The sequence below is a fragment of the Podarcis tiliguerta genome (assembly GCF_965153285.1).
Source record: "Podarcis tiliguerta genome assembly, chromosome: Z".
NCBI lineage: Eukaryota > Metazoa > Chordata > Lepidosauria > Squamata > Lacertidae > Podarcis > Podarcis tiliguerta.
The window spans coordinates 21,290,308-21,308,870 of NC_139553.1; the positions used below are offsets into that span (position 1 = coordinate 21,290,308).

General features: G+C 46.5%; 1 protein-coding gene across 10 annotated transcripts in view; it reads left to right on the forward strand.

Moving 5' to 3' along the window:
• The first annotated feature begins 9,051 nt into the window (after positions 1-9,051).
• Positions 9,052-18,563, forward strand: part of ATRX (ATRX chromatin remodeler) — a 90,362-nt gene continuing 80,850 nt past the window's right edge. For 3 of the 10 annotated variants that reach the window (XM_083423288.1, XM_083423285.1, XM_083423287.1), the window contains exon 1: positions 9,052-9,649. Coding sequence is in view for 8 of the 10 variants with exons in the window: in XM_083423285.1 (XP_083279411.1) it covers positions 9,630-9,649 (20 nt within the window). In the remaining 2 variants the exon portion in view is untranslated. Of the gene's footprint in view, positions 9,692-18,563 lie in introns of all 10 variants that reach the window. The other 7 variants (XM_083423283.1, XM_083423286.1, XM_083423289.1 and 4 more) reach the window with 6 other exon arrangements.

The window sequence follows — 18,563 nt, forward strand, 5'->3', positions numbered from 1 at the left end:
GTTGCTGTGGCACAGGATCCACGTCCATGGAAATGACCTGGGTGGCAGCCTGGTTCCCGACAGCTCCGCTACTGAGCATCACATCCCCAGGGTTTGCCTTCTGCATTTGGTGCTCGTCTACCTCCATAGGGGTACCCTCACTTTGCTGCTCTTCCACAGTAGTCTGCAGCGCTTTTTTATCTTTCTCGATGACTTGCGATATCTGGGTTTCAAGCAGTTGTATCTTGTCTTCCAGGAAGGCAACTAGCTTACACCTGTTGCATGTGTAGTGCTGTACCTTCTCAGGCAAAATAACAAACATAAGACAGGTGCCGCAAGTTACGGCAGCACCTCCGTTAACTTCCATGTTTTTTGCCGCCATGTATACTGTGGTGCAGTTCTCTGGGGTCCGCTCTCGAGCACTTCAGCTAAATGCCCTGGCAAACTCTCCTGGTTGTGAGCTCCCGGAGACTGAGAGCAGCTGTGTGGTGGCTGATATATCCACTCCCTCGAAGGTCAGTGACTCACTCCTCCCTTCAGCCTCACCTGCTCTGAGCAGCAACTCCTCCCCTTCAGACTGCACACTGTATCAAGGACATGGTAAAGCACACAAGCAAGTCCCCAGACAGCTAAGAAAACCAACCCGGTTTTAACCCAAAATACACATGGTCACTGGGGTAAGCAGTGAGGAATAGTTAATACTGTATGTAATTTGAAACGCTCAGAAGTTAGGTATATGAACTGACTTGTGCTAGATCAGTCTATTACCTGGATGTGTCTTCCTGTATTAAGATGGCCAGTTCTGTTGTAGCTTAGAGATTGATTATTGCTAAATCAACATTTTTGGCCAAAAGTCACCAGAATTGTTTCCCACGTTTTAATTTCCTTATGTTAAATAAATGCCATATTGTAAACTAATGTTTCCAATACTTGTAAGGATGCATTGTGAACATAATTACAATCCTGTTACAAGATATTGTGATAGTTATCCACAGTGCTATTTTTTCTATTTTTCTAGAAAAAGAGATGCTGGAACTCACCACAAATGCCTCCCTTTTTCTTTTATAATGGCATGGTGCCCACCTGAGAGGTGCCAGAACTGAGTTCTGGTGAGTTCTGGCTGGGGGAAAAAAGCCCTGGTTATCTAGCATCTTTTCTTGAGGTGGGAGAAAGTGCTCAGTATGAGATCCAAATACCATATTTTTGCTCTATAAGATGCACCCGACCATAAGACGCACCTAGTTTTTAGAGGAGGAAAACAAGAAAAAAAAATTCTGAATCAAATGTTGTTGAAGAGGAAGGAGGATCAGGCTAAGGCATCACAACAAGAGGCGGCGCGCAGACCTCCCTCTTGCTGTGCTGGGTTCACTGAAGAGGCTTTGCGCTGCTCTGCTTTGCTGAAGAGGCTTTGCGCTGCTCTGCTGAACCCAGCACAGCAAGAGGAGCATGGGGCATCTGTGCGCAGCCTGCCCGCTGCTCCCAAACCTTCCCAGGGTTGCAGGGGAAGTGGAGGCTGCCGGCAAAGCACTGCCCCCCCCCCCACCAAAGAGCAGCTCAGGAGCGTGCCGCACTCCGGCAATTTGGCTCCAGGGACACACATTCGCTCCATAAGACGCACAGACATTTCCCCTTACCTTTTAAGAGGAAAAAAGTGTTTCTTATGGAGCGAAAAATACAGTAATTAGTTTGTGTCCAAAGGCTTAAGTAGTGGGCCACAAACTAAGCACACACTGGTTTTTATATGATAGCACAGTCACAGAAGGAGCTCATGCTTGCAAAATCTGGTTTGTATTTTCTAGGGCCCATGAAGCCCATCAACTGAAGACATGTGGGAAATGATGTTGTCATTTAAATCCACTGGTTTGGGTCCTACCCTCCAGAGCAGGAGGTAACAAGCTCACTCCATCTTCCATGGGACAGCCCTTCAGATATTTGAAGATGGCTATCATACCTCCTCTCCGTCTCACACACCTTACTCCCTCAGCAAATATGTTAGTTCTGTTGTGTTTCACTGGGCTTATCCCTAGCTCTGGGAGCGTAGAACTGCAGTCTGCAAGATTGTGACATATGTTAACCATAATAGGGTGTAATATTTATATATATGTATATATTACCCCTTTCCCACAAAGTGGCATAATTTCCCAATTTCATCCTCATAAGAAACCTGTGAGGCAGGTTAGGTTGTCATGGCGACTCTCCCAAGGTCATCCAGTGAGTTATGTGGCCGAGTAGAAATTAGAATCTTGGACTCCCCAGTTCTAGTCCAACACTCTTCCAACCACTGCACCTCACACACTCAACACTTAACAATTGTTCTTTGCCAATATTTGAGATGTTTCAATCTAGTTTCAGTTCCCAGGAGCTAAGCATGATAGTCTCAAGCAGCAAAAACAAAAGTCTTGCAGCTCCTTAAAGACCTGAATTATGGCACAAATATTTCTGGCATAAAAATGTGCTTGTCTTTTAAAGTGACACAAGACTATCTTCTGTTTTGGAAAGAGGTACAAGATCTAATCAATCAATCAATCAATTTTACTTTTGTGTTTTACAATTTAAAGTACTTATTTTTACATCAAAATACCAGTGACTTCTCTTATTCTCTTTCCATGGTTCATTTTACATATCATAAATGCCTGCATATTTTACAAAGACTATACTATTCAGTATTCCATTATTGCATCCATCAAAACTTATTTACACTGTTGAATTTATCTTAATGCTGCTAGCGTTTTCAGTTGTACAGTTATTTCCCATATATTAAATAAACGTTTCACAATCTTCTCTAAACGTATGTTATTCTTGCTCTCTTATTCTATATGTTAAATCTGCAAGCTGCGCATATTATGTCAACTTGAGTTGCCGTTCTTCTTTGGTTGGGACCTTGCTCCTTTTCCATTTGTGGGCTAACAAAACATGGCCCGCAGTAGTAGCATACATAAATAACCTGTTTTGACAGCTGGGAATGTCAGTCTGGATTATCCCCAACAGAAAGAACTCTGTTTTGGGGGGAGAGAAATGACTTTTAAACAATTTTTCAATTCATTATGGATAATTTCCCAATATTCTTTCACCCTTTTACAAGTCCACCACATATGAAAAAACATTCCCTCAACCTCTTTGCATCTCTGGCACTGATCTGATTCAGTCTTATACATCTTAGCAAGCCTACTTGGAGTTAAATACCATAGGTAAATCATTTTCAAGTAGTTCTCCTTCAAAGAATTAACATGCTGTGAACTTCAAATCATTTTTCCAGAGTCTCACCCCAGAGGTTAAAATCTATATTATGACCTATATCTATTGCCCAGTGTGTCATTGAGACTTTGACAACCTGCCTTTTGTTTACCAGTCTAATAACAAATTGTACATTTTGGACAAAAGTTATTTATTTATTCATTCTCTTTTCATATTCTGTTTTTCATCCTGCACCACACCTGAACTAATTGCAAGGAGCCATAGCTCAGTGGCAGAGCATTAAGACAGCTCAGTGGCAGAGCATGTAGACAGTCCCAGGCTTAATCACTGGATCTCCAGGCAGCACCGGGTGAGCACTGGCTGAAACCCTGGAAAGCTGCTGCCAGTCAGTGTAGACAATACTGAGCTAGAAGGACCAACAGTCTGGCTCACTATAGCTCAGCTTCATCAGTTGCTTATGCATACAGCCTTATCTGGCGAGGCAATCTGCACCATGCTGTTGTCTGCAAAATGAGGCTGGTTGTCTTCCTGAAGGATTATTCAGTGCTTTAAAATAGAACAGGTAAGAGCGAAAGCATAGGGTCAAGCTGACCTTGAAAAACATAAGCCAATCAGAAAAGGGTAAGTTCCAGGTAACTTCATGTTGTTTACTATGATGTCAAGTGTGGCCTTGATGGTGGTAACCCTATCTCCCTGTTGCATCCACCACTCAGGAAAGGCAGTGCTATGCTCTCTGCTGTATCTTCACAAACACCATTTTGCACTGCCTGGTAAGAAGAGTGTCAGAGTTTAGTGACAAAAGCCGAAGACACTTTGCTGCCTGTAATAATACTAGGAAATAGCATCCCGTGGGAATGGTAGATTGTGAAGGTTTTGAGTTAGAGCGCGGACAGGAAATGTGAGGCTCAGAGACCAAATACAGCCCTTACAGGTCTCTCTGTGGGGCCTCAGGCCACCCTTTTCCAATCCCCTGCTTCCCTGTTGCATCCACCCATGATAGGCAGCAGTGCTGTGCCCTCTGCTGTATCTTTTCACTGATACCAGTATGCACTGCTTGGTTAAGAAGTCGTAAAAATTAGGGACAAGGATTTTGATTTTGTTTAGGTTAAGTTTTGGGGTGGACACTGTTGTCTTTCTAGTCACAGCTGCTCAACTTGTATATTTCTCTTTAAAAATTGGTATTTTTGAGATCCTGTTTTGGTTAACTTTCCCCCCCTGCAGCTAATTTTAATTCAGGACCTAGGTAAAGGGACCCCTGACCGTTAAGTCCAGTTGCGGACGACTCTGGGGTTGCGGTGATCATCTTGCTTTATTGGCCGAGGGAGCCGGCGTACAGCTTCCGGGTCATGTGGCCAGAATGACTAAGCTGCTGCTGGCGAACCAGAGCACCACACGGAAACGCCTTTTTTTTTTACCTTCCCGCAGGAGCGGTACCTATTTATCTACTTGCACTTTGACGTGCTTTTGAACTGCTAGGTGGGCAGGAGCTGGGACTGAGCAACGGGAGCTCACCCTGTTGCGGGGATTCGAACCGCCGACCTTCTGATTGGCAAGCCCTAGCCTCAGTGGTTTAGACCACAGCGCCACCCGCACCCCAATTTAGGACCTAGGTTCCATTAATTAGGGAATTTAAGTAAGGACCAGGGTCCTTTCATAGGAGCTCTAAGATCATATTGTTGCACACCACCCCTATCTCAGAGTTGCACAAAATTCCAAGGGTTCCAGAAACTTCCCAGGGTTTGGTCTCCTTGGAATGAGGGACAGCGGAGACTGCAGTGTCTGTACAACCTGAGCCTACTGTACATTGGAAGGGTTGGGCTCATAGCATTATTAACCCAAAATGTCTTGCTTTTCTCATAGTCCCCTGGATATTCCCAGGGGAACTGAAGGAAGCAATGGTATGTCCGCTCTTAAAGAAAACTTCACTAGATCCTTTAGATCTATCCAATTACCGCCCAGTTTCAAATCTCCCATATCTGGGTAAGGTAATTGAGAGAGCGGTTGCTGAACAGCTTGGTAGGTTTCTGGAGGAAACATCAGCTTTAGATCCATTTCAGTCCGGTTTCCGTCCTGGTTTTGGGACAGAGACGGCTCTGGTTGCCCTAACAGATTATCTCCGTAGACAACTGGATCGAGGCGGGTCAGGACTGCTGATCCTTTTAGATTTGTCAGCAGCCTTTGACATGGTCGATCATGATCTTCTGGACCACCGCCTCACAGACGTGGGGATACAGGGCATAGCCCGTAACTGGTTGTGCTCTTTTATCTCTAGTCGGGGACAGAGGGTGGCACTAGGGAGGGAGATGCCATCACGCCACTCCTTGGTGCGTGGAGTGCCGCAGGGTGCAATCCTCTCCCCGCTTTTTAACATCTTTATGCACCCCCTTGCCCAGATTGTCTGGTGCTTTGGGCTGGGTTGTCACCAATATGCTGATGACACTCAGCTCTATCTGCTGATGGATGGCCATACCGACTCGATCCCGGACACACTGACCAGATGTTTGGAAGCTGTGGCTGGATGGTTTCGTGGGAACCGATTGAAACTAAATCCTTCAAAGACAGAGGTCCTCTGGCTGTGCCGGGATGGTATGGGGATGAGGGACCAACTCCCTTCTCTTGTGGGGGCCCAATTAGTATCAGGCTTGACTACTGTAATTTGCTCTACGCGGGGCTGCCCTTGAAGCTGTCCCAGAAACTCCAGCAGGTGCAGAATGCTGCAGCGAGGCTTCTCACAGGGTCTCTGCCATGGGAGCATTTCACCCAGTGCTTTTCCAGCTGCACTGGCTCCTGGTGGAGTACAGGGTCAGATTTAAGGTGCTGGTTTTGACCTTTAAAGCCGTTCACGGCTAGGACCCTCGTACCTACGGGACTGCCTCTCCCAGTATGCCCCACGGAGGACCTTAAGGTCCATAAATAGCAACACCCTAGAGGTCCTGGGCCCTAAGGAAGTTAGATTAGCCTCAACCAGAGCCAGGGCCTTCTCAACACTGGCTCCGGCCTGGTGGAACTCTCTGTCTCATGAGACCAGGGCCCTGCGGGATCTGATTTCTTTCCGCAGGTCCTGTAAGACAGAGGTGTTCCATCTGGCCTTTGGCTTACAATCAGTTTGATTCCCTCCCCCTCTTTCTTTTTCCTTTCTCCTCCTGTGAAGAGGCTGCATCCTAATGTTTTAATGTTGTATTTTAATCTTTTTTAAAATTGTATTTTAATGAACTTGTTTTTATTATTGGTTTTTAGCTTCCCTGAGCCCGGTCTTGGCTGGGGATGGCGGGGTATAAATAAAAAATTATTATTATTATTATTATTGTCACAGGCTTGGATTCAAACAGCCAGCTTCTGCTTTTACCCTGCTCTCAGCTGTCACACACTCAGGCTTTTGTCTACCAGCCAGGTGAGGGAAGGGCCCCATCCATTTGCTCTTCTTTTGTTATACTAACAACAGTACTTAGAGCCATTAACTCACAAATAAACTACCTGACAAACAATGGAATCCATCCCTTATATTTTAACCTTTGATGGATCCAGGACCCCAGAAATTACAAGGGTCTCAGGCATCATGGAGGCTAACATCCAAAACTCACAACACTATTGACAAACAAAATTTCATTTCCCTTTTGAAGGAAAATGGTTTCGGTGCTATCATTGCTGACTGGTTAGAAGCAATGGCTATAGTTTTACCTGCTGTTTCTTCTTGTATTTGTAAGCACTAAATTTAAATTCATTTTTGTTTAAACTGAAGTTTTCATCAATTGTATGATAATTTGGTTTGAGAAGCATTGTATGTTAAATATTTATGAATAATGGATAAAATAAATGCCAAAGAAAAGGAACATATTTAGCAGAAAACCCTGATTCTGAATCCATTAGCATAAGTTTAATAATAATAATAATAATAATAATAATTTTTATTTATACCCTGCCCTCCCCAGCCAAGGCCAGGCTCAGGGCGGCTTACAAGCAATAATAAAAACAAGTTGAATGATTACAACTTAAAAACAAAATTAAAATACAACATTAAAATATTGAAACATTAAAATATTAAAATGTAGCCTCATCGCAGGAGGGGAAAGAAAAGAAAAAAGAAAGAGAGGGAGGGAATCAAATTGGCTCCAAGCCAAAGGCCAGGCAGAACAACTCTGTCTTACAGGCCCTGCGGAAAGAAATCAGATCCTGCAGGGCCCTGGTCTCATGAGGCAGAGAGCTCCACCAGGCCGGAGCCAGTGTTGAGAAGGCCCTGGCTCTGGTTGAGGCTACTCTAACTTCCTTAGGGCCCAGGACCTCTAGGGTGTTGCTATTTATGGACCTTAAGGTCCTCCGTGGGGCATACCAGGAGAGGCAGTCCTAGTTCCCCTGGGAATGCCCCTTGTCAAGGGACAAATTGATAATTTCAATAATTTCTGGACACTCCCTAATCAGCCAAGACGGGCACGGATCAAGGAGGCAGGTGGTGGGCCTACCAACTTGGAGGAGTCTATCCACATCAGCAGGGAGTATCCGATCGAAATGGTCCAACACTGGACCTGAAGTCAGTCGAGGGGCCTCCAGTTCAGTCACTGTATCTAAATTGGCAGGGAGGTCACAGCGGAGCAACGGGACTTTCTCCGCAAAAAAGCTCGTGAATGCCTCACAGCTGTGGGTCAAATTTGTGCTTAAATTTGGTTGTCCTCCTAAGGATGTTATTGACCTAATTATTCTAAAAAGTTGTGCCGGGCGTGAGCTAGCGGATGCAATGGAAGCTGCAAAGTAAGACTTCTTAGCAGCTTTCATAGCCATCTCATAGGCTTTCATAAGCGTCCTATAAGATGTTCTTGAGGCTCCGTCATGAGTCGGTCGCCATACTTGCTCTAGCCGTCTGAGATCCTGCTTCATTTTCCGAAACTCCTCAGTAAACCAAGGGGCCCGGTTTCGATGGGGTCGCAGAGGGCGCTTAGGCGCGATCTCATCAATGGCTGCCAAGAGCCGGTTATTCCAGTCCTCAACAAGGTCATCTAATGAGTCGCCAGGAGGAGCTGGGTCCCGCAAGGCTTGTCGGAATCTATCAGGTTCCATCAGTTTTCGCGGGTGAGCCCAAATAGGCTCGCCACCCAAGCAGGGGTTAGGAGTGGGAAGTCAATCTTGGCTTTCAGAGTGTAATGATCAGACCATGGCACTTCCACAGGGGGAGCATGATCACATCTATGCCAGCCCCAAAGATCAGATCCAGGGTGTGGCCTCCTTGATGAGTGGGGCCCAAAACAAACTGGGAGAGCCCTAGTGTTGCCATGCAAGTCACTAGGTCCAGAGCCTGTGAGGAGGGAGCGGCATTGGCATGGACTTTGAAGTCTCCCAAGACCAGTAGGCTTGGGAACTCCAAGGCCCAGCCCGCCACCACCTCCAGCAGGTCTGACAGGGTGGCTGCCGGTGTGCTGGGTGGTCGGTACGCCAGCCAGACAGCCAACTCTCCTTGGTGCCCCACACGAGACCAACACATTCAATGCCGGAGATCGCCGGTGATGGCAGAGCTCTGAAAGAGCATATACTGTATACTTACATACTGTACTCAGCAATGAAAAATCCTTACCTACCCTTAGTTAAAATAATAACATCTTATATGAGAAAAAATGATATGTTTAATGCCTGTAATTCTGGATTATCTCTCATACAGACAAACCACTATGGGGTAGTCATGGCCAGTGCTGGACTTTTTTTTCCTCTCTAATTTTTTTTGTAAAATTATAGAAGGAATAAATGAAAATTCCAAACACACAGGGAAACAGTTTCTGCAATAAAAAAAAATTGAGATCTGGAATACCTAAAAAACTCTAGCTGGATTATCTCTCACAAAAGAGCCACTATAGGGTAGTTATGGGCAGTGTTCGACTGTTTTTATTTTTCTAAATGTTACTGCACATAATATTAAACGGTACAATAAAGGAAAATTGCAAAAAGGCAACAACCACCAGCCCTACGTATTGTGGGAAAGCAAGTTTCTGGCGAGGTCAAGATGAATCGGCTGACCTTCACTTGGGATGAGGAAAGAGCAGGTGACGGTGCGGCCGCAGAGTCAAAAGCTCAACTCATCCTTCCCCGACAACGCTGGAGAGCTGAAGCTACACAAGCGCAGAGCGCGAGCGAGGCAGCCTAACGTCCCGCGCCATGACGTCATGCGCAGGTTTGAATGACGGCAGCTCCTGCTGGGGCCAATCCGGAGTGGCGACGATGCCGGGATGACGCAAACGACCCTAGCAACAGACTGAGCTCGGCCTCGTCCAATGAAAAAAAAAGAAGCGGGCCTCCGGCAACCTATCAGGCGCACCGGAGTGGGCGAGGGAAGGCGGCAGGAGGCTGGTCTCACACTCGCCGACAAGATGGCGACGGCAGCGATGGGGATGGCCGCGCCAGTCGCTTTGTTTCCAACCAGGGCTTGAAGCTCGCCTCCCACAGACCTGAACGGAAGTGACTGGAGCTGTGGAGAGATGACTGCGGAGCCCGTGAGGTACGCGGCGGCGCCTCGCTACTCTCCCGGCCATGGCGGGCGGTGAGGAATGGGAAGGCGTGGGGGGGTGGGGGAGGAGCCGGAGCTGAGGGGCAATCGCCCTCTCTGCCTCACGCGCGTGGCCTGCCGAGAGGGCGCGGAGGACAGATTAGACAACACCCCCTCCCGCCGGCTCCTCCCGCCATTTCTTCGAGGTCATTTTCTCAGCGGCAGCTCAGGGTGGGGGAGGGAGGGAGGTTGGGGAGGGCCGGGTGTCTCCCTTCCTGCCTGCGCATGCCCAGTGTGAGGCGAACCTCCCCCCTCCCCCCTCCACTGCGCCCCCTCCTGAGAGGCCGTTTTCTTTCCCTGGCGGGCGAGGGGGCGGGGCCACTGCAGAGGAAAGGGGCGGGGCTCCCTGCGCAGATCCTGCCACCCGTCCCCGCCCTTCCCTGCCACCCCCGCCCCTTTTGCCGGTCACTGATCAGAGTTGCGGGTCCCCTTCCACGCCCACCCAACCGCGCGCGCTGCTCATAGGGCTCCTGAGCGGCCTGTCTTTTACCGGAACCAGGCCTCGGTCGTCGGGGGGCCGGCGGCATGGTTGATGTTGATCGGCGGCCTTCACACGCTTTCCCATAGACTTTGCGGCGCCCTTTTAAATAGGGGCATCGCCTAGGAAGCATAGCTGTCAACGTTTCCCTTTTTTTAAGGGGAAGTTCCCTTATTCCGAATAGGATTCCTCGGAAGAAAAGGGAAAAGTTGACAGCTATTCTAGGAAGCCGCCTCGTGCCGTGCTACCGGTGCACGGTAGCGCAGCGTTGACTGCGCCAGTAGCCACCCGGAGCTTCAGCTTAGGGTAAGATGTCGAGGGTTGAATTTGGGCACTTTTGTTCTGCCACCCAGCTGCAGACCACGTCCATGCTTAGGGAACTGCTTTGTACCGAGTTGTGGGGAGGGTCGTCTAGCCCAGTGTTGCCTCTGTGTGGATTGGCAGCAACTGCCCATTGTTTTGGGCAAGAATCTTGCCCAGTTGTACCTGGAGCGGCTTGGGCGTTGAACCCTCGGGCTTTCTCTATGTAAGGCAACTGCCTTACTACTGAGTTACAGACGTTCCTCAAAACGTGGTCAGTACTCAGGGATGATGGAAGTTGCAGCTGAACAGCATCTGGAGGAGTCACAGATTACAGTCCTGGCATCTTTGGAAGGGTAACAGAGAGGGTGGGGCTGTAGTTCCATGTTGCCTACCTGGTGGTAAGTGCCATTGTGCAAAAGTTGGAAGAAATCATAGTTACCTACATGTGCAGTAGAGAGAGAGTACTCACACACAAAAAAACACATATACATAATAGCAATTATTAACCACCACAAGTGTGTTCTGCGAGCAATTGTTTGCATGGAAAGCATACCAGATTTGTTGTCCTGTTTTTAACTAATGTGATATATTGGTTCATATATTGGTTCATATGAGAGATGCTATTTTCCCTTCCGAGCATAATAATTCATAGTACAGCACATTATCTATGTCATGGAAACATTTTGAATAAGTTATTAAGAGGTTGCTTGAAAATGGGATCTGAAATGGATATGTGAATAAATGTATATTGCTCTTTAAAATGCTGGTGATTCATCACATGTACATGCTAGGTTGACTATTGGTTATCTTACCTGTGTGCTTGTTTTGAACTAGTGCTTGTGCTTTGTTTATACTGTATTGTAAAACATTGGTTTCCAAATTTTATTTATTTGCAAATTATGTAAGCAAACATCTCATACACTTTATGTCCCTATGGTCTCCAGCAAAATAGTAAGATGACTATTACAGTAAGCATAATAACATAAAATAATAAAATGAAACAATACAGTAAATGCAAGCAACAAACCAAAGAAGCAACAGCTTACTAAGAGAGTAACCTCTCCTTCTTTTTCCAGCTTATTTCTAGAGTAATTGGGAGGCAAGGAGGGTGGATCTGGATCTGGACCCTGGTGGAGGGGTGGGGTACCCTGCTGCAGACCTGAATTGGATCTCCCTCCTACTGCATGGCTATTTACTCTGGGGAAAATGGTTAACATAATTGCTAATTGTGTGAATTACGTCATGTCTAGTTACTTTCTTTGGAACTCTTATTTCCATTGCCTCTTAACCTTGCAGTATAGTTCTTTGTAGGCTTCTTTCTGTTGTATCACAATTGATGATAGATGGCTGGTATATAAATTCTTGTTCAACAACAAATTATTCAGAGTGTAAATATGCACAATGCTTCATATGTACAAAGTGTGTGATGTGGTTTTTGTGGCTTGTGTGTAGTGCTAAGTATTTCACAATGTGACCATTACGAGTTGGCTGCACATGGAATTAAATTTCCCTATTGTAAATTATAGTGTTCACAATTGAGAGAGAGAGAGAGTACAGTGGTACCTCAGGTTACATACGCTTCAGGTTACATACGCTTCAGGTTACAGACTCCGCTAACCCAGAAATAGTGACTCAGGTTAAGAACTTTGCTTCAGGATAAGAACAGAAATCGTGCTCCGGTGGCGTGGCAGCAGCAGGAGGCCCCATTAGCTAAAGTAGTGCTTCAGGTTAAGAACAGTTTCAGGTTAAGTACGGACCTCCGGAACAAATTAAGTACTTAACCCGAGGTACCACTGTATAAATATATCATTTCTTTTCTCTTCCACACAGATTGGTGAATCCTAAAGCTCAGACTTCTCTGCATTGTAAAAAAAAAGAAACTGAGTTCTTCTGTATTGAAACATGTTCACACACCTACACTTGCACTTCTTATCTGTACCAAAATTCCATTCTTCCCACTTCATGATTTTGTAGCCTACCTATAAAATGCTCCCCCTGAAAGCTACAGCAGTCTGCCTGACAAAGAATTCCAGAAGAAGTGTCAGCAGTGGTGGTGGTGGCTGCTGCTAAGATAGCGGCATGGCAACCTCAGTGCCTAGGCGGTAAGCTTGCACCACCTTGCCTGCCTGCCATTGGTGAAGGGTTTTGGGGGTGTACACTCCCCCAAGGTGCCTGGGCCAGAGGCTGCCATGCCTGCCACAAAGCATCAACTGGGTGTCAAAGTTGGAAGATCAAATCTGGCACAGGGAGGGAGGCAGCCCATGGTATCTGGTGCCCCAGGCTTTTCCCTCCCTCTGCAGGCTCCCCACAAACCTTTGAGAGACTGCTGTGCATCCAAAGGGACCACCCAAAGCACCCAGCTCAATGAGCCCCGGCCGTCTGAAGCCCACCCCTGGGGGTGCTAGGTGGCTTACATCTCTGCAGCCCAGCCTAGTCGAACTCCAAGCGAGGATGGCTCCCACTGCAGCAGTTCCTAGTGTCCTGGAACTGTCTGCACTTAAATCACCTGCTCCCTGGGAGGTTGTGTTCCTCTGGAGCCCTGGCAACCTAGGGATGCTGCCAGGCTCCAAGCTGGCCTAAGAGCACAGCCTGGCGGCTCCAACAATCCTGCGCCTTTGGCTGTGGCACACGCTCTCCACCGGCCTTGCTCATGCTGCCCTGGGTGGGGTTAGAGGGTGGGGAGATGGAGGGCCGCTAAAAACAGTGGTTTGCATGTTGGACCACCCTTATCTATATTGTAATCATTGTAATCCATGATTTTTTTAAAAGGATTTTTTTTAAAAAAGTATCAAATTTTAAAAATAAAATGCTTCTGGAGAAAAAAATCTTTCTAAAGATAGTTTTCTATTTAAGTTACATTATAGTCCAAAGGCTTTTCATCAGGAAATAAGGATTTGTTTTAAGTTTTTCATGTGTGCTAAAACTCAGTCTTAGCTTTTTTCTTAATTAAAAAAGGTTTAACCACATCAGTTAACAAACATGGATACATATGCTATAATGTTATTGCTTTAATTAAATAAATGGTTTAAATTGTTATTAAGGAAATGATTCTTTTTCTTCTTCCAATAAAGTACAGCAGAAAAGTTGTACAAATATAAACAGTTAACTTATTAAACCTCACAATAATTTCATAATTATCTGTGTATTTCTAATAGTATAACCATTTTTGATATCTCTAAAAACTACTCAGAAAATTTATTCTTCCAAAAATGAAACCTTCATATGGTCATACCTCAGGTTGAATGTGCTTCAGGTTGAGCGCTTTGGGGTTGTGCTCCGTGGCAACCCGGAAGTAACGGAGCATATTACTTCTGGGTTTCGCCGCTCGCACATGCGCAGACGCTCAAAATGACGTCACATGCATGCGCGGAAGCGGCAAAACTCGCCACACGCAGACGCGCCATCACGTTTTACATTCCATTCAGGATGAGAACGGGGCTCCGGAATGGATCCCGTTTGCATCCTGAGGTACCACTGTAGTGATTTAAATCGTGATTTAAATTTTATAATTGCTAATACTGGAAATTACATAGTTCTTATAACATGTATGGTCAGTATTTTGAAGAAGAGTGCAGTAATCTTATGTGTGATTAGTATCTTCAATTTTTAATGGACTTTGGTAGAAACGTGGTAAAACAAAAGAATACTATTCCTGTAAAGAAACTAACTAAATTATTTATTTGTAAGTTTGCATCCTGCCGTATCTTCCGGCTGTTAGAGAGCGCATAGAAACATATTGATTAGAAGGAGTTATTTATAGTGGTACCTCGGGTTAAGTACTTAATTCGTTCCGGAGGTTCGTACTTAACCTGAAAGTGTTCTTAACCTGAAGCACCACTTTAGCTAATGGGGCCTCCTGCTGCCGCCGTGCCGCCGGAGCACGATTTCTGTTCTCATCCTGAAGCAAAGTTCTTAACCTGAAGCACTATTTCTGGGTTAGCAGAGTCTGTAACCTGAAGCATATGTAACCCGAGGTACTACTGTAATAGTTTGAAGAGAGGCCTAGATGACTATTCTACAGTGTAAGAAATCCTCAATTGGACCAACAACTGGTGTGGGTCCAGTTCCGACCATGTGGAGATCTCTGGGTGGTGACTGACATCTCCATCTGGCTGGCTCCAGGCTTCCTATGCAGGTAAGCAGAAGAGCTTATTTACTGCATTTATATCCCATCTTTTTCTCCAAGGAGTACACAGTTCAGCCGCCTCCTCCTCAGGTAATCCCTACAACCACCTTGTGAAGTTGGTTAAGAGGTTGTGACTGGCCCCAGATCACCCAGTGAGCTTCCTAGAGTACTTCTATGGGGCAGCTATATAAGTAGGTAAATCAATATGGAGAAAGAAAATACCACTTAGAGAATGATCTGAAATATTTTTCTTGAAGCTTGAATTTGTTTTATTCTTGATTGTTAAGATGTTTGAATGTGATGTAAATTACTTTGATATTTTTCTTTGAAATATAAAGCGGTATATAAATGAAATTAATAATAATAGTACAATCTGTTCAACTTCAGAAACATTCAAAAACCAAAGCGTGGCTTCTGATTGGCTGCAGGAGCTTCCTGCACTCAGTTGGAAGCCACATCAGATGTTTGGCTTCCAAAGAAAGGTCACAAACCGGAACACTTCCGGGTTTGCGGCATTTAGGAGCCAAAACGTTTGAGCCGCAATGCATTCGAGAACCAAGGTACGACTGTAATAATGTTTCATTGCAAAAATAAAATGACACCTTGACATTCTGTTGTGGTGACCGTAACTCAAGGTGCCATTAGGCGATTAGTTTATATACCTGAGTTTCTACTACAGTGGTACCTCAGGTTAAGAACTTAATTCGTTCTGGAGGTCCGTTCTTAACCTGAAACTGTTCTTAACCTGAAGCACCACTTCAGCAAATGGGGCCTCCCGTTGCTGCTGTGCTGCCGCTGCACGATTTCTGTTCTCATCCTGAAGCAAAGTTCTTAACCCGAGGTACTAGTTCTGGATTAGCAGAGTCTGTAACCTGAAGCGTCTGTAACCTGAGGTACCACTGTATATCCCCCCCCCTGCTGCTTCACCCCCCCCAAAGAAAAGGCTTAGCTGTTGACAGAACTGACACGATCCCTTCACGTGTCTCAAAACCCTGTCATCCCCACATGCTAACATACCAAACACAAGTGGAACAAATTTTAAAAAATTCTCTGCCTTACAGAAAGCCTTGATTGCCTTTGCTTGCCAAGGTTTCTCTTCCCCCAACCCATTCCATTTTAAATTAAGCCTAGAGAAAACTGGGAGAGAGCTTAAGTACAGGCACTTCCCCATTTAAACTGGGGTTATGTTCCGAGGCATCATGCATTTTAGAGAAATTGCGCATATTGGGAGCACCATTGAAAAAGCCTGCAAACACACTCTAAACCTCTGGAAACCCTTTAAAAAACCCAAGCTCCGCCACAGTTGCTCCCTTCAAACCTCTTAGATTATTATTTACACTGGTGTTCCATCCTTACCAGCAGGCTTTGCATCTCTTTGCCATACCTTTTTCATGTTTTTATTTTTTATCTATAGACAGAATGCTTTAAAAATGTTTCCATAGGCTCTTCCTTTTGACCACCAGCAGAGATTAAATTGGGGGATATCTAGAACCTGGGTACTGGGTTGCTTTTTCTTCTTTCCAGTGTCTCTGCTTTCTTTTTGCTCTATATTGGCCAATCACAGTAACAAGCAAAATTAAATTCCCAAAATAGATAGGCTGAAGAAAGATTTGAGCTGCTGCTGCTCTGCCTGTGAGTATTGGGGAGGACCGCTCTGCCTTGAAGCCCATTCTCCACTTTGGGCCTGGGGGTGGGCCCCATACTCACCACCACAGCTTATAAGGCTCTAATAACACCAATTCTATCAAAGGAGGCACTAATGGGGCTTGGAATTACTACCGTGGAACGGCAAGGGAAGTATGGCGGTGGGGGCAGATCTTGTAGGCGAAGGGGTATGAGATATGGATATGCTTGTACCCCTTTCTACCTGTGCCCCATCCCCAGGGACGAAGGTAGGATGAGCAAGGACCACCTGTTTCCATCACTGGTGGTGTGCAATGCCAGGTCTATAGGCAACAAAACCGCCACCCTTGAGATTTATTTACCTTGCAGGGGGTTGACCTGGCTTGTGTAATGGAGACCTGGGTGCGCGAAGGGGAAACAGTTACCTTACGAGAGATGGCACCCCCAGGTTTCTCCGTCCACCAGTTGCGGACTGTGGGTTGGGGGGGTGGGGTGGGTTGGCATTGTTAATCTGGGAAGATTGTTCTTTCAGGCCTCTATCATTGTCGTTGATCCCCGGCATTGAATGTGTTAGCCTGGTGTAGGGTTCTGAGGAGAACTTGGCTGTCTTGCTGGTGTACCGGCCACCTAGTGTACCAGCAGCCACCCTGTCAGACCTGCTAGAGGTGGTGACCGCCTGGGCCTTGCAGTTCCCCAATCTATTAGTATTGGGGAACTTCAACGTACATGCGGATGCCGCCCCTTCCTTACAGGCTATGGATCTGGTGTCTTCCACGGCGACACTAGGGCTCTCTCCATTTGTTTTGGGCCCCGCACATAAAGCAGGCCACACGCTGGGCCTGATCTTTGGCGCAGGCATAGATGTGATCACATCCCCCACCATGGAGCTGCCATGGTCTGATCACTATGCTCTGAAAGCCAGGATTGACTTCCTGCTCCTACCTTGCTTAGGTGGTGATCTTATTTGGGCTCGCCTGCGAAGGCTGATGGATCCTGATAGATTCCATCAGGCCCTGCGGGATCCTGCTCCCCCTGGCGACTCATTGACTGAGCTTGTTGAGGTTTGGAATACCTGGCTGTTGGCGGCCATCAATGAGATCGCATCTAGGCGCCCTCTGCAACCCCACAGAAACTGGCCCCCCTGGTTTACCGAGGAGCTCCAGAAAATGAAGTGGGACCTCAGATGACTAGAGCGAGTATGGCAGGATGCCCGCAACTGACCCTCAAGAACATCTTATTGGGCGTTTATGAAAACCTATGAGATGGCAGTGAAGGCTGCTAAGAAGTCCTACTTCTCAGCCTCCATTGCACCCACTAGCTCTTGCCTGGCGCAACTTTTTAGTATAATTAGGTCTCTAATGTCCCTAGAGGGACAGTCAATTTAAATATAAATCAAGCACATAGCTGTTAGGCATTTGCAAGCTTTTTTGTGGAAAAATTCCTGACTCTCCACCATGACCTCCCTGCCAATTTGAATACAATAACAGAACTGGAGGCTCCTCGACTGTCTTCGGGTTCACTATTGGACCACTTCAACCGGATACTCCCAGCCGATGTGGACAAACTCCTCTGTGCCAGAAAGCCCACCACCTGTTGACCCGTGTCTGTCCTGGCTGATTAGAGCATGTCCAGACGAGGTGCGGGCCCCCCGGGTGAGATCATCAGTTTGTCCCTTGGCTCTGGGACATTCCCTGGGGAACTGAAGGAGGCAGTGGTGTGTTTGCTCTTAAATAAAACATCATTAGATCCTTTAGATCTATCCAATTACCACCCAGTTTTGAATCTTCTGTTCCTGGGTAAGGTGATTGAGAGAACAGTTGCTGAACAGCTTGGCGGATTTCTGGATGAAACATCGGCTTTGGATCCATTCCAGTCCGGTTTTTGCTCTGGTCATTGGACCAAGACGGCTCTGGCCACCCTAACAGATGACTTCTGTAGGCAGCTGGATTGAGGCGTGTCGGGGCTGTTGATTCTTTAAGATATGTCAGCAGCCTTTGACATGGTCAACCATGAACTTCTAGACCACCGCCTCGCCGACATGGGGATTTGGGGCACAGTCCTTCAGTGGCAGCGCTCATTCCTCTCTGGTTGGGGACAGAGGGTGGTGCTGCGGGGGGGGGGGGGGGAGCTGTTGTTGCACTACTTGGTGTGTGTAGTACTGCAGCGTGCAATTCTCTCCCCAATGCTTTTCAACATCTTTATGCGCTCCCTCACCCAGCTTGTCTGGAATTTTGGTTTGGGTTGCCATTAGTATACTGATGACACCCAACTCTGTCTGTTGATGGAAGGCTGTCCTGGCTTGGCCCCAGGCACACTGATTAGATGTTTGGAAGCTG